Genomic DNA, 17,151 nt, shown 5'->3' on the forward strand with positions numbered 1-17,151 from the left:
ATACTGTTGGTGTTCATTTAGTAAAAAACATGTTTTAATTTTCATTTTTTAATGACTTTTTATTAAAAAATGTTTTACTCATGATAAAATAGAATCATGTTTCACAAATATTAATCACTATTTAAAAAACATTTTTAAAGACATTTTAAATCTATTTATTACCAAAGGTTAATTTTTATTATTTTTATTTTTACACCATCTCAATTTTTAACTGTCACGTTACTGTACACGTTCCACCAAACTAAGATCCGAAAAACTCCCCTAAAATGTACAAATTGTTCTGAGTGTGGAAAGCGTGATGTAATATGGAGTCTCAGAGTAGATGTTCTCCAGGAAAATGATGAAATACTACAGAAAGGATGAAAATAGCTTTAAACAGTATATATAGCTGCCACGTGCTGCGACATCTAATTTTAGGGCTGAGGAGAGGTGGACTGATGGAGGAGGAGACAGAAAGTGACACTGTTCCGTTCCAGGGCAGTTCTGATCATGTCGCTTTGTTAACTAAATCAGGTGGGCAAATCCAATCGGGGTCTCCGTGGCAATTTCTCTTTCAGTCACACTCTGTTAACTAAATACCTTCAAAGCTTAAAATGAATCTCAATTAATCCTGCGGGCGTGCATTCAGCGTCAGTAATTACGAGAGGAGTTTTTCTCTGCATCCAGAGCAGTCACTGCATGCGAGCACGTTAGCGGGTTAGCGGAGCGGAGGCACGTTTCTGAGCTTTTAAAGAACAACTCTGACCACGGCACAGAAGTTTAATGTCATTACAACAATTTACTAATAATAATTAGCTGATCCATCCGTCCAAGTGGTAAAATGTGGCAACATTTTGTCATTTATTTCCCAATGTCTAATATGCCGTTCCTAAACTAATGTGTTGATTTAAGTGTTTCTTATATTGATCTTCTCTACAAACACATATTCATCAGTATGTGTTTGTACAAAACTCTCTTTTTATTTAAATATTTACATTAGAAAATGTGATTAAGCCCCACCCACTGGAAACTTTATAAGGTCTTGATTATCATCACCCATTCCCACTCTGCTATAATTGGTCAAGCATCAAGGTTTGTCACCGTGCATCATCAATCCCTTTAGTCTCCCCCTCCAAGGGACTCATTGTATAAAGAAAGCACGGCGTGATTACAGCTGGCTGGAGGAGTAATGAAGCCATTATTACACCATAATGGACTCCACTCTCGTAACCTCGCATTCGCTGAGATTTCAGACAGGAGAGAACTTTAAAAAGTAATAACAAAACATGGTCATGATGAGGGACTTACTGCATCTTGGAGAGGAAGACTTCAACATGTGAAACATGAGTACGTTGGGGAGAGTTTGGTTTTCACATTATTTGACCTTCAACATTTTGTAAAGGACTGTTAAAGTGACAAAATCCATATTCGTGACAATCTAATAGTAGTGAGCAGTGATCAGTTGATGAACCTTCGTTAAGCATTCTCTTCATTTTCAGAGACCAATATATGTAAATAGTTTTGTTTGTCTTAGTTTTTTAAATTTTAATGAAACCTCTAACCATTTTTTTCTGCTGAGCTCAGAACATTAGGGCTTAACCATCTCATCACTTATTATAAGTATGTATAAGAAAGTCAGACTAGCTGGAAAAAAGGAGCCATCCATCCATTTTCAACTGCTTACTCAAGGTCTGGTCACGGAGGTGCATTCGGAACACAGATGATTTTTTGATTTTTCTTCAGGATTCATTCTGGCCACTTGTAGCATCGACCTATTTTTAGCATGTGGCCACATGTGAAAGTATTAACATCGATGGATGGTAACAAGACCATGACAACGAGTTTACTATAAACGCTCTTCTAAGGTTCATCTTATGTACTTGACCATATAAAGGGCCTTCCTCTGCCAAGGAAACCTGTAATAAATAATCCAAACTATTTCTTGGAGCATTCTTTACTGGTCCCTAGGGGACAACATGAGGTACTGGTACCAATGTCATTGCTGATTGGATGAAATAAATCTCAGTAGAGTTAGCAAGGTCCACCGAAGCAAGATGACCAAAAACAACAAACAACAAATAAAATCAATTATGAAGAAGAAGAGACAGTGAATGAATGAGTGGGTTGAAATATTGTATTGTACATCAGCCACATTATCATCGACCGCTGTGAAATCTTTTAAGACACAATTATTGCTTTGCTTTTTCATCTTCTTTACTAACGCATGAATAGCTTTAAAATAGAAGATTCTTAAACATTGAAGTACATGATCTGCAAATGAATACTAAACTGTCATAGAGTGTTAGTTGTAACTGTGTTTAAACTTTTGCTGACAGCATTTTCTTCTGTCTTTTATGCTTTTGATTTTTCTTTCAGTCATTGGTAATTATTCATTTTTTATTTGACCATTGTTTTTCTTTTTTATTTTCTCGCTTCTTCCCTTCCCTTTGTCAAAACTCCATGGCTTCCTGTTGTTGGATCTCAACCCCAACCTTGTTTCCTACATTAGCTGTGAACCAGTTGTACCATGAGGTCCTCAACTATTTGCTCTCTCCCTACGCTCCTCTTCCTGTTCTAGCCCCGTCCTCCCCTGGTGTCGATCCAATCCCTTTGCAAAGAACAGCAAGTCAGAGCACGGTGGGAACCTTCCAGAGGGGTAGCTTCGCCGCAGGTGGCAGCGCAGCGGACTACGGCAACCCTTACCGGACCTTGCAGTTCTGCCCGTCAACCGAGTCGCCTTACAGCAAGTCAGGTCCGGCCCTTCCTCCAGAGGCGTCCCTGGGCAGGTCTCCGTCTGTAGACAGCATCCAGAAGGATCCCAGGTGAGTGGTCTCCAGCTGGGGTAACTGAACGCCACTTTACTGCCCCCCCCTCCACCCTCTCTGTTTACTGTGGGCCAGATTCATCATCCAGAACCAAAGCCTGACTGCTGACAGCATTCTCCACAGAGCAGATGTGACTTTAGAGCACTTAGATGAGATGTCTGGCCCTTCAGACCTCTGGTTGAATCTGGCCTCAGTATGAGTCACACCTCACATCTCTCACCTTCTCTCTGCTCTGAAAGCACATCAGGGGAACCAGGGACGTGGAAATAACAATTCTTCCTGTGACAGTTGGATACGCCGGCTACGTTTACATGGACAGCATTGACTCTGAATACATAGTTAGAGACATTCAGATGTTTTTATTTGAAGCGTAATGCAGAGAGAAACATGCTGCGTTTTTGTGTTGTCACATGTAGCACTCACACACAGTGAACTCTGTACATACAAGACAATATTCTTGAGTTTAGCAACATTTTCATCATCTTCTTGTTCACCCATAATTAAAATTGCACTCATTGTCTTCTCACCCTCATGTCGACCAAAGGTTCAAATTACCTTCAGAGTGTTCCGTTATTTTTTAGAGTTATATGGAAAAATGTAGGTCCAGTCTAATGGAGCTCAGTTGTCTTTGTCTTTGTCCAAAAGAGACACACCTCTGTGGTGCTCGTCTGTAATGTCTTCCGCTAAAAACAAGCTTAAAATATAGACTTGTTTAATTTTTGGACAGGAAAAAGACGACGACAACTAACTTCTCTGAAAACTTTTCTAAGCCCAGTCGACATGAGTGGAAAATCAGTTTGAATTCTTCAAATTAAGTATCAACATTTTATCTTAGATAACTACTTTTTACACTCATAACAATTCAATCAAAACTCTGCCGCGGCTTCTTGACATTGTTTTTTTTATTTTGGTGTTCATGGAGATTAATCAGAGAGCAGTATTTTCAGAAACATTCCAGTTTTTTGAAAGCGCCTATTTCTTCTGGTAAACCCCTAAGAAAGCAGTAGAACAGGATTCCAGTCCAATTTGGACGGACAATGGCTTGTGATATATGTATTTCCTCGTGACATGAGTTGTTTTTTGGGCTGGTCCTTTGTTACCGTAACATAGCTGTGTTTGTTTTACACGGTGTCTCTTATATCTTAGTGTAGGTACTGTAATTTCTTTCCAGCTTGAACTCTCCCTCACACCAGGTGAGCAAACACACTTCCTAATATGTACTGAGAGTGTCAGGGGACGTCAAGTGAAGTGAAATTACTTTGTGGGACAGGAAATACTTGCAGAAAGAGACAATTGAGTTGGAACTGTTCATCACTGTGGGCAAAGAAAGAAACATACATAAAAATGAAGATTTGTCAAAAGGACAACAAAGCACATTTTTATTTGTTTTTCAACATGCCTCTAGGCAAGCTTATACACAAATCCTGGTTCTTACTCTTTATTCAGTTAGTACAATTAGGAAATAATTTAATTGACTTGAATTGTTGCAATGAAAAAAAAATCAGACATAGAAATGCAGATAAAAATACATGAAATTGTTATGTCAAAAAGCTGTTAGAATAAAGAATATGGGTCTATATGGGTCTATACATAGATAAAAATATTAGAAAGGCTGTGCTGTCCAAAAATGACATGTTCTTGATTACCCAAGGTTTAAATCTATCTTTAAATCTAGCTATCTTTTTGTTTTAAATGCAAGCATTATGAACCTACAGCCTGAGGAGAGCCTCTGATATTCAACATGTTTGGGTGGGATTCATCTTCTAGGATGTTCTAAAGGAGCCTCAGTAGCTGCCTTTTTTACAGCGTTACTAATTGTTGCACCTTTTTGATTATCCTGAAAAAAAAGCAACGGGAAGATTTACTCAGAATAGAACTGTCTCTAACTGACGATCTAAATTGAAGATTATTTTCATTCTGTCCATGTAAATGTAGCCATAACTGAGTGTTTAATTTACATGAGTGAATGTTTAAATCAGTGTATCTCAACATAAATAGGTGCTAAAGACCACTTTGTATTATTATTAATATAATCACTAACTTCTCTTTGCATACTAGTGGTGCCTCTGTGTGTCGATACTAATTCTACTGAAGTTGCAACCTTAAGTGTATTTTTTTCAAAGTGAAGCTCAGATTTTTCAGAAAAAAAGTGTATGTGCTCAACGCTAGCTTTTTGTGTTCTGTGTTGTTTTCATTGCTCTTGTGTTGGGTTCTCTTTTATGCTCTCCTTCCACATCCCACTCACATCGCCTGTGTTTGGTCAGCATCCATGAGCAGCACTAATGCATGCACAGAAACATGCACAGTCTGCATCACAGCTGTACACACGTGTATCTCTCTACATACATGTGTTTTATTCTGTTTTTAGTCTGTTAAAGCGAGGGCTCCAACTGAGAACACTAATGAAAAATTTTGGGATTTTTATTTGTTTATGTATTTAATTGTATTAAACCATCCACCCATAAAAAGTTAGATGAACAATGATGACCACATACATGCAAATTATGTGTATTGTTTTTTTCTGATTTATTTAGTTTATATAATTAAATAAATAAAAGTGAAATTTAAAGTCTGAACTACGGTTTTGTTAAATTATTAATAATCCCTAATTTACCCTTTTCTCGTAAGAATATATAAAAATAATGAAATTTGTTTATTTTCATTTATTTTCAACTTTTTTGTTGTTGTAGTTTTCAGAATAATTACAAATGTATTTGATGCTCCATTGGATAGAAAGATGGATAAACTTCATTGAATGTCAAGTTTCCAGTGACATCTGAAATCTAAATAATAAATAATTTAAAATCGATTTTATTGCATTTACATAAAAAATTGATTTGCTAATAAAATGTATTTACAAATGTAAAAAAAAATTAATAGTAATACCAAAAATGGATAATAGTAACCTTTATTTGACTGTCACTGTCACTGGACCCTCTCTTTAGCAGCCTCCCTCCTCCATCGCCCTGCCTTCTTTGCCAGTGCATGTCCTCTTCTCTGCCTGACCATCATATGTTGAGAGGGAAAGACGAGTCTGGTGCATTCCTCAATCTACTGACAGTTCTTGAATCTTCTTGCCAGACACGACCAACATCTCCCTCTCTCTTGTTTCTCTCTGCCTGTCCCCCCTCGATAGGTTCGACCCTGAATTTCTTGTGTGGAATCAGAATCAAGCTGAGCAAAGAATGACAAAGTAATTCAACAATTTCTTTTCTTTATATCTATTTACATTCTCATTCACTGATTCTCTCCATTCCTCTGAGACCAGACATGTCAACATCCCACATTTTGACTTTCACTCATTCGCCAGCACACCAAACACTGAGAATATTAAAAGTTCTTTAAATATTTTAGCTCTTAATCATTATTATTGGGTGTATATACTTTACCTTTTGCTTTCCTCGGTCACTCCATCTCTTCATCCTTCCATTCATGTATCTGACTGTCCACTCCTTTTTGCCTTGTCTTCATTGTCTCTGATTGTCTACATCACCAGTGGATTTTGGTTTAGTTCATGCTTGATGTTGAGATATATATATATGGATATATATATATATATATATATATATCCATATATATATCATCCAGAGGGAAAAGCAGGAGAGACGAGTCCAAAGTAAGATATAAACGAAAAATATGTATATTTAAACCAGAGAAACCGAGAACCAGAAAAACAGGAGACGTTCTTTAAATGAATGTTTTAGGTGCCGTGCATATCTTATCGTGGTGAGGAACAAGTGATGCAACTGGTGGTAAACACAACATTTACAACAACCATAAACAAGCAAACATGAAACTTTGCTTCCACATGGTCAGTGTTTGTCACTATTTTAGTTAGTTAAACAGTATTTGAAACAGTACTGGTGATCACCTACATGCAGTGTTAATAGAATAATGTTATTTTGTTATTCTGGATAAGATATATAAATAAAAAATAGTAAATATAAAAACATCTGAAAATAGACTCTAGGCTTTTTTGTCAATTCAAAATGCAAATGTTTTCTGTTTATGGAAGATAAATAAAAAATGGGAAAAGATTATTCTTAATTCTTAATATATGTACCATGTGCAACCGAAGTTATAAAGCCTTTAGGAATTAAAACAGATGCTGTATTTATCTTGTATGTGTAAGTAATTGCATACCTTTGTGCAGCAACTTCCTGTTTGGAGTAGTTAATCTATAATCTTATTTCAATCCATGGAGTGGAGTTCAACATGCAGTAGTAATTCGGCATGAAACCTGTGAGCTGTAGCAGAATTTTTTCTTAAAGAATTCCAATTTCTTTTCTTTTAATAAATCAAGTAATCATTAAACAAGTCATCATATATATCATGAGGCATGATTATCTTTTTTATAACCCACTAGATGGCTTTGCTTTATAATCTATGTCTTTGAGCAACTATTTCTATGAAACCTCCTATTATGCTTAAGCGAAGAGTGCCCTCTACTGAGCTTGGAAAATTCCAACAGTGTTTCATGAAGCTTTATCTTTAGCCATCACTAGCCATCCGATGTTCAGTGATATAAAAAGAAAATCGCGCTTCAGGAATCGTTTTTAAAATCTCTTCACACCACACCTCAAAATACTGCCATAGATTTGCTCTAGCAATATACTTCTTTTTTTTTTAAGAATCTGAGATTATAGTTGTAATATTTGTGGCAAAGGTCTGTTTCCCTAACCTATTAGTTATTTTCTAATTGAATACTGGTGATAGTTTCACATAAGTTTGTTCCTGGTGTTCTTCATGATCTGTCCTGATGATCTATCATGATCACGGGCAGCATGTACACTACTACTCTACTACTCATTTAGCCCCAGAGGCTGAGCAGCTTAGTCAATTAATTGCTAGAGATCAAACAATGGCTAAGTGAAAACACTTTGCAGCTAAATGTGGACAAACTGAACTGAGCTCTGGTGATTGCTCCTGATGATAAGGTTCCAGGGTTAAGTCAATTCTTGGGTGACTTAGGGTCAGTCTGTCAAACTGACCCTAAGAAACCTGGGTGTTGTTTTTGACAAAGACATGTCTCTAGTTCAACACTGCAGAAAACTGACCAGAAACTGTTTCCTTCAATTAAGAAAAATCTCTAAACTTGAAAAAATGTTGTCACAACATGGTCTGGAGCGGGTTTTTTCCTCCATGCGTTTGTGTATTCTCTTCTGGACTATTGCAACAGTTTGTTTCCATGTCTTAACAAGAAGGAGCTGTCTCACCTGCAGTTGATACAGGACTCTGCAGTGAGAATTCTGAGTCGCTCTAGTAGGAGAACTCACATTTCCCTGATCCTTAAAACTCTTCACTGGCTTCCAGTTTCTTTCAGGATCAACTTTAAAATTCTGGTTCTTACTTTCAGAGCTATTCATGGTCAGACTCCTCCTTACATCACTGATCTGATCCAGCCTTACACCACAGCTTGGGATCTGAGGTCTGTGGATCAGAATCTACTGATGGTTCTGCTCTCACGCTTCCATGCGTTTGATGGATCTATTGACTCCTTCAAGAAACATCTTAAGACATTTTTATTTGTACAGGCTTTTTCCTTTTCTGGAACTCCTGTGTTTGTCTTTTGTTGTCTTGGCCTTTTAGAGTTTTTAAATCGGTAGGTATTTTTAACTGTGTATTTGCTTTGGATTGTTCAAGTGCTTTGTGACCCTGGTCTAGAAAGGTGCTTTACAAATAACTATAACTTACTTGATCACTTACATGTGTTACCAATGTATAAAACCTTAAGCACAGGAGTGAACGAAGCCATACCTCCTGCAAATGTGTTTATTCAGCTCTGGCAGACTTCTGTTGACCTCTGACATCTCTCCTGCCGCCTTACATGGCCAGTGTTTGCTGTCCATGCCTCATGAACACTCATTGTCTGTGCCTCAAAAAGATTAAATCGGCTCTATGTCTCCTGCCAAATTCTTCTCAAACCCCCTCCTTACACTTCAAACCACACACCCTTGATAGTTGTACCTCTGTGCTACAGTTACTAAAATAAGTTAAGAGTTTGTGTTTAATTATATTTTAATAACTCATCTCAAACATAGTCATTTGTGTAGATGTGATATACAAGTAGAGGATATTTGTTTTATCTGATCAACCAGTCAGAGGACGGTAAACAATTGTGATGCAATGGTTCTTCCTTGTGAGGTGAGTCTTGGACCTCATTAATCATAGAAACTGCCTCAATTGCAATTGTGGTCAAAGCAGCAATACACTGCAGTCTGTCTCAAAATCCATGAAAAAGCTTTTGGTTCGAAATTTTTGGTTAATCAACAAAGCACTCATTCCTGTGTGTCTCTCTCAACCTTGAAAATGATTGCTCAGAGATTCAGCCACAACATTCTTGCGTTTTGCGTGACAACTCACAAAAATGTTTTTATTAACATAAATTTATCTGTGACAAATTGCCAATAACAGGATATAATAGTATTGTGTTCATCCTGTGGTGAGGTATCCATCCAGCTGTTCATCAACAGCAAGTTTAAGCTTGGTTGTTGTTGTGGTACATTAAATGTTGGACCTGATAGAATCAGACCTTCGTAAAGTAAGAAATATTTGCATTATTTTACATTGACGTTCTGTGATGTTTCATGGTTTATAGTATATACATTGTTAGTTAAAAGCTGCTCAATGCTATCGGTACAGCTGGGGTACCCTGTCTAGAGCATGTGATAACATCACTGTGGCAAGGAAAAAACGCCTCTTTAAGGCAGAAACCTCAAAAAGGCCGGACTCCAGGCAGGCATTCTTTTTCATTAAAAAAGTTGTGACTAAGCTTCCGTTTTTTTCCACATCTCATATTTTGTGCAGAAAGTGAGTGAATTTATTATTATTATTATTTATTTTTTTCTTTCTGTAATATATAAATATGTTTTTTCACCTTGGCCTGAAGATAAAGCAGCAATATTAATAATAACCTCCTCATCTAAATGATAGCTATGTGAGCACTTGACAAAACTAGATTTTGTCACAATGTATTTTCTACTCATGAAGATCATTTTTACATATTGAATGAAATGTTATGATGAATTATTTTCATCTTTTACAACTCTGTCTAGTTGTTTGCAAGTGAATCGCTGACATGTCACCAGGTGCATTTTGGGTAGCAACTGTCCAGTCATCCATTGTTGACACGACAAACATGACATCCGTTAGTATAAACATAACAGTAAGCCGACAAAGCACGTGAAAAATGAGAAAACTGCAGACTCTGATGGTACAACAGAGATAGGTTAGTTGTACACTGTTGATAGAGATACGGTAGAGATGGGCTGATGAAGCTTCATGAAACAGTGTCACCATTTTCAGAGCTCTTGACTTGAAAATGACGAGCAGTTTCATTCAAATATTTGCTATAAGCTAAAAGTTAAGAAAACAGCAAAGAGGGCCATCTAGTGGTTAATGCTTCATGAAGCTTCAATTATTCATCACTATGATACAGTTGTTGTCATTACAAAGCCAAATTGATGTTTGAACTTTGTACCGCATCCCTTTTATTTAATTCTCTTAACATGTTGCAGCCTCATAGTTAAAATAATTAAAAGTAGACCAAAAGAGCAAAATGTTGACAAAACTAAACTATATATGAAATGGAACACAATGTTTTATAGTTAAAAAAAAAGAAGAACCTTCCTATCAAACAGGAAGTTGTTCAAATAAATGATTCTGCGAATAGTTCATAAGAAAAGCTGACAATCATCAAGTAAGATTTTATTTTAGGAATTTATTGCAAAGGAAAGTAGGAAAGGTGTCACATGAATGTCACATAAACACAATTGATTCAAAGTGGAGTGACTTCAGTTGTTGTACCTTTTTTTTCTATGACTATCTGATACCAAAAATACCAAACACAAAGCAGATCTGTGTTCTAGTTTTCTATAAATACACTGAGTGAGTTTGTCGGTGTTTCTGTATCTGGGTGTGTATTTGTGTGTGTGTAAGTGTGTGTGTGTTTGTGCGCTTTGGATAATTTTAGAACTCTTCAGTTGTTTCACCTGCATGTTTTGTTTCAAGTCACACACGCACACTCGCTCACACACACACGCACACACCTACACACACACACGCACACGCACACACACACACACACACACACACACACACACACACACACACACACACACACACACAGACACACACACACACACACACACACACACACACACACACACACACACACACACACAGACACACACACACACACACACACACACACACACACACACACACACACACACACACACCCACACACACGACAGGAAAGCTGGCTACTCTTTAATGACGAGTGTGATGTCACTAGTGAGCTCCAGGTCTCAGGCCACTGAGCAGCTTAATGAAAAAGGAGAAGCTCAGGCTAAAATAAAAAAGTGGGAGACAAGAGCTCACTGTGTTGTTTATTAACTTAATTTAAATTTAATTTTTTTTTTTCTCCCCATCCTCAAGTGTTCCAACAAGTGTTCCAATCAAACCATGTTTTACCATCACTGTACAACAACAACAACAACAACATTCTATAATACACAACTACTGCTGTCTTCAATTGTAAATAAAATAAAAATCTCATCAACAAAGGACCCACGCGTATGCCATCTTCAAATCACAGATGATTTGTTAATCAACAACAACACACGTTAAGACAAACACTGACAAATCCTTGCACTGAAGATGTGGCTGAGAGGTTCCGCTCAAGGCTACAGTAAGTACAGGAAAATTAGTAGGGCAGCTTTTTGGAGCGTAAAGAGAAACATACACACACATGTGCTCACTCCATCTTGTAGCTTCCATGACTGTTGTTGACTGTTGTTTTCACAGGAGGTGAAAAAGATGAAAAAAAACTTCTCTTTAATTAAATATTTAAAGAGAATTTAAATAAATCCAGAGACAAAATCTCTACTCATTACCTCCTCTAACAGCATGTGTGCGAAGGCAATTTTGATGTGTTGTTCTTCTGATATACAATATTGAAACCTGTGCTTGTTGCTGCAGATAGATGTGTGTGGTTTTGTTGTGTGTGTGCAACAATTCATGCACATTGCTTCTTTTTTAGCATCTAAAATCCAATTCGGTTGGGCTTGAGCTCTCGCATCACATCCTTCTCTCATTAATTGTGTTTTCAATTCAAGGCCCCCCATCACACACACATGTACACACACACACTCACAAACTCATGCACACACACACACACACACACCTGTGCTAGAACACACACACAAGAAAGACGCAATTTTGTGTTCTCTTTTTTTGCCTCCAGCATGTCTTCAGGCTGAGTTTGAGTATAAAGGGCATGATAGAACTGATCGACGACTTATTCCGCCAACATATACATATGTTGCTTCTATAGCCTCTACTTTAACTGTGCACTCACACACATGAAAGCAAGAGGAAAACATCAGGCACATTTCCTAAGGGACCTGTTGTGAGAGCAGACACATTGGAAGAAGGAAGGGATGGAGAAAAAAGACCTAGATACAAGATCCTATATATGGGAAAGTTGGAAGTAACAAGGGAAAAAAAGAAGATATATATATTACAATATGAGATAAATATTGTAGTTCAATAAAAAATATTATTATTTTAATTACATTTAATTGTGTGTTAATTGATTTTACATATTTTACATATAAGAAAAACATACCCATAGCTGAGACAATATTATAAAAAATGCACTTCAAAATAATTCTTAGTTCAAACAAGCTGATGTTCATAGTAAGAAAAGGATGACAAGCCACACACATATCACGTCATCATCATCCCTGCATTCTTCTCCAGTGTTAGACTTGAACGTTGCCTCATCTTTTGTCTTTGTCTCTCCAGAGAGTTTGGCTGGAGGGACCCAGAGCTGCCCGAGGTGATCCAGATGCTGCAGCATCAGTTCCCGTCAGTCCAGTCCAATGCTGCCGCGTACCTGCAACACCTCTGCTTTGGAGACAACAAGATCAAGTCAGAGGTACTCATGAAGACCCACACTAATGCACACACTCACAGTAGCAATGATGGAGGAGAGCAGTGTTGAAAATGAAGGAAATTTGAGACAGAAATCAAGCTCACCCTAAATCCATTAAGAGTATTTGAGACAATAATATTCTCATTTATATTTAAATAATAATACAAAACCATGTAAGTTCCTGCTATATGGACAAAGGATCTCATATGATTGTACATAGGAATCGTTACGTTAGTAGCATCTACCTTGTCCAAGATATTACTTTATAAATTTCTCCTCTGTCTGAAATCTCAGCGAACAACAGGTTACGAGAGCGGAGTCTATTTTTACATAAGCATGGTCCTCACTCCTCATCCAGTCAGCTGTAATCACGCCCGCTTTGATTATACAACAGCATCCTTGGAGGTGGAGACTTATAAGATTGATGATGCGCACTGACAAACATTGATGCTTGACCAATGACAGCAGAGTGGGCGTGGTTATGGTCAACAAGATGTAATCTACAGAAAAACAGGGCTGCCAGTGGGCGGGGCTTAAGCACATTTTCTAATGTAAATATTTAAATTAAAAGAGAGTTTTTTACAAACAGAGAAGCATACTGATGAGTAAAATAGAGGAACAAGATCAATCAACACATTAATCGTCCTTTAAAAAAAAAAAAAAAAAAAGTAAGAAGAAACAGTGAGACCGCAGAAGGTGAACATAGTGAGGGACCCCCGTATAGCATATTTTCCACATTCCTTTTGAATTATCACACCTTTCCTTGAAGAAACCTGGTCATTACTCAATACATATTTCAAAGGTATATACCAACAATTCGTTTTTTATTTTTATTATTTTAGTAAATGTAGTGACTCGGATGCTAGAGTGCTGGTGCGGCTGAACTGTCTGCCTGTCCTCGTGCATATGAGTTTTATCTTGATCTTTAAATTAATTACTTTATTGAATATTGTTCAATATTGTTGAGGGACAGAATGTGTCTTCTGGGTTCAAGACTCAATTTCTGCTGAAAATATGCACAGTGAAGAGAAAAGGTGAAAGCACAGTCCCTTGTGGAGCCCCTTCGCTACTGACCTGAATTTCACAGAACACCTCTCAGTCAAACGACTCAGGTTTTACCGTTGATCGGTAATCGTTGAAGCTGGAGACCACTGAACCGCTGACATCACCCACCCCCTGCATCTTTCCACCCACTAGTAATTGCCAAATGCTATTTAAGGCAGTAGAAAATCAAACATCCTCACAGTTTCTCCATCACCGTCCACAGGCAAGCAGCTCTTAGCAGGAGGTAGATAATCGCATGCTCTACTTCTTCCTCACGAGGGATGTAGGGTCACTGGTCAGTAGTCTGTAGCTCTGATGGAGTCGACTTCTGGCATGATATCGTCCACAAGAGCAGTGAAAATGAACCCCTGAAGTCCAATTTTAATACTATGACAATAAAAACTGAACATTTTGTCTTGGGAAGGCAGAAAAAACTGCAGTTAAGCTGATTTCTGCCTCTACAAATCCTCCCAGAGATCCTAGAATTTGAAGTCTTTCCTCTTGTGCTCATGTTCATGCTACACAAGTGTGTCTAAAACACTAACATGTGATCTAAGCACATCACACAAAAGGATTCTGCCCTCACAGTTTACCTTAATTGAACCTGCTCTTTGGGCATCCTACGTCCCTGCCACAGCTCAGATTACCGGAGGAAACCAGTCCGTCTCCTCAATGTCGACTCTATTAACTTTATTAATCCCCCTGGAGAGAGTAGATTTGTGAGCAAACAAAGTTCTTCAAACAGCAATATGTCAGGCGGCATCCAGACGAGTGGGGGACGGAAGAGGACGAGCAAGATGAATGACATCCAAGGTTTGATGGAGTGAAGTCTGGAGGAACTACCAACTTGTTTTTTGACCTTGAGGGAGCGACAGTAAATAAGGGCTGGTGATTTAATGTATGACCTTCAACTCCTAGTTATGACTTTTTATTAACTTCCTCATGGAATACATTTTCTTTTACTATTATGTTTTATATGTTATGGTATAACTATGAAATTGGGGGGAATATTCTATAAAGTATTTGCCAGTAAATAGCCTTGTGAGCACCTCACTATTTGAATGGGATTATTGCCTCAAGAACTTCGATCTTCTTCCGGCCTCAGATCCGGCGGCAGGGTGGCATCCAGCTTCTTGTGGATTTGCTGGACCACAGAATGACGGACGTCCACCGTAGCGCATGTGGAGCCCTGAGGAACCTGGTCTACGGCAAAGCCAACGACGACAACAAGATCACGCTGAAGAACTGCGGCGGCATCCCGGCTCTGGTCCGATTGCTGAGGAAGACTACGGACGCGGAGATCAGAGAGCTGCTGACAGGTGAGACGCAATTGGGGACATTTTATGGACACTATCTCAGGGCGTCCGCCAGGTCATTTGGACTGAATCGCGTCAATTCAGGATATAAACTGGGTCTTAAATTGGATTTATTAGTCTCTTTAAAAGCTGAAACCTGCACAGACCAACAAACTGTGAGCTGGAGATGTTTTTCATTGGAAATGTTTGGTTTACAACTTATCTTTTCTCTTCACACAAAAAAATTTGAGATGTAGTTTCAGCAGTTTTGAGCTCTTCTACAGAATGCAGCATTTTAACAGCTGATCAAATCCAAAATCAATAAGCAAGGGTCTGCAAAAGTAAAAAAAGTATCTCCTACTGATTAGTCTGAGGTTTAAAAAAGAGTAACAAGGTACAATCAAATGCACTTCTGCATGGACCTGCATGAGTGAGACTTTTCCCCTCCAGGAGGTCGAGCGAGGGAAACCAAACGGCTCTCATTTTAAACTGATCCTGAACAAAATCCCTCCAGACTGAGAGCAATCTCGAAAACAAAATGAGAAACATGGATTGATTTTTCTTGTGTTCTGAACACAAGCGGCATGTGTCTGATAGCAGTCAGCTTTTTTCATCAGAAACGTATCATTTAGAAAAGGGTTATTTTAATATTTGATTCATCCATTTTATTCAAACACAAAGCATTTAATTAAAGACAAATTACAGTGAATAAAAATCAAGAAAACCAACCAAATTAAACAAATAACATGAAAAATGATTGACATCTATCAAATATATATTGAATGTTTAGTGTAGAACCTTCGACAAATTAATGGTGAAAAATTCCTCAAAAAAAGGGTGATGTAATGGTGAGACACCAGCCCAGGGAGTCCTCCAGACACTGTACATGTTTATGTGTCCTCACATGTGTGTCATGGGGAGAGAAAGGGATTTTGGTTTAGCAGCAGGGACATAAAAGGTTTTTTTGTATGCTGCTGGAGTCTTAGGGAAGATTACCATATAAATTAGAGCAGCAATTGAAGGCATGGAGCACAGAAATCCCTCCTGTCACAAATTAATCAGCTGAAGCAGTGATCTGACGCAGACGCAGCTCTCTCTCTCTCTCTCTCTCTCTCTCTCTTCTCTCCCTCTATCTCTTCCTATCTCTCTCAAGAGGATATGACTGCCCCATTCTTCCTCTCGCTCGTCCTTGCTGATCCCTCCGAGGTTGAGGTTTTTCTTTTTTTTTATTTGTCCCAGCTTGCTGTCCGTCCTTTCCTGTCGTCTGTCTCTCTTCCTCTCTACATGATTTCTGTGTTTGATGATCAGTTTGAATCAGGACCTCAGTGGGAAAACCACTCGCCACCTGCTACACACAAACCAAACAGAATTTCGGTGACAAACAAAAGTTGTCGCTCAAAATAACTCAATTTTAAACTGTTAATATTAAACTATATCATGAAACACGTTCAGCTTTTTGAGAATCTTATCGTAACAAAAATATTCTTTGAACTAAATTAAAACTTTAAAACAGATTTTTTTTTAAAGAGAATATTTTGTTCCGATCTGAAGACTTTGCTCCTCCAAGATGTGAAGAATAAATCCTTGATGCAAGATTGAAACAGAGCAGGTCACGACGTATGATGTTTCGATTAAAGATTCATGATCAATGCGATTTTTAACGAGAAAAGCACAGAGATGGTGTATACCTCCTCCAAGGAGTTACTTCAACCTGACTTTGTAAAAATACAGTCAAATCACTTATACATTCATGATTGAAAAATGGGTTCAGAGGGTATTGTTGATGGGGAATCAAAGCCTTTTATTATCTTTCTTTCTATTAGCTGTAAATCTTAAATAGTATCAAGACTTGATGTTAATTGTTAAAAAACAGACATTTCTACATGTTTGATATGAAAAGTGATAAATAAGAACTACAAAAACTATATATTTCATATTATTCATGTTCGAAGATGAATCTTCTTCCATAGTTAAAAAAAAAAATGGTGCCTTTGTCAGACAGAAATACTAATAAAAAACTAAAATGCGATACATTCTAATTATTGTTTATGCAAAGGTAGCGATCGAT

General features: G+C 37.8%; 1 protein-coding gene across 2 annotated transcripts in view; it reads left to right on the forward strand.

The window, feature by feature from the left end:
* ctnnd2b (catenin (cadherin-associated protein), delta 2b) overlaps window positions 1–17,151 on the forward strand; it is an 89,329-nt gene that overhangs the window by 56,469 nt on the left and 15,709 nt on the right. The window contains exons 11-14 of one of the 2 annotated variants that reach the window (XM_087810714.1): window positions 2,558–2,801; window positions 5,941–5,997; window positions 12,615–12,747; window positions 14,894–15,107. In XM_087810714.1, the coding sequence (XP_087666840.1) occupies window positions 2,558–2,801; window positions 5,941–5,997; window positions 12,615–12,747; window positions 14,894–15,107 (648 nt within the window). Of the gene's footprint in view, window positions 1–2,488; window positions 2,802–5,940; window positions 5,998–12,614; window positions 12,748–14,893; window positions 15,108–17,151 lie in introns of both variants that reach the window. The other variant, XM_087810713.1, reaches the window with a different exon arrangement.

The sequence above is a fragment of the Callionymus lyra genome, chromosome 16, assembly GCF_982586985.1.
Source record: "Callionymus lyra chromosome 16, fCalLyr1.hap1.1, whole genome shotgun sequence".
Lineage (NCBI taxonomy): Eukaryota > Metazoa > Chordata > Actinopteri > Syngnathiformes > Callionymidae > Callionymus > Callionymus lyra.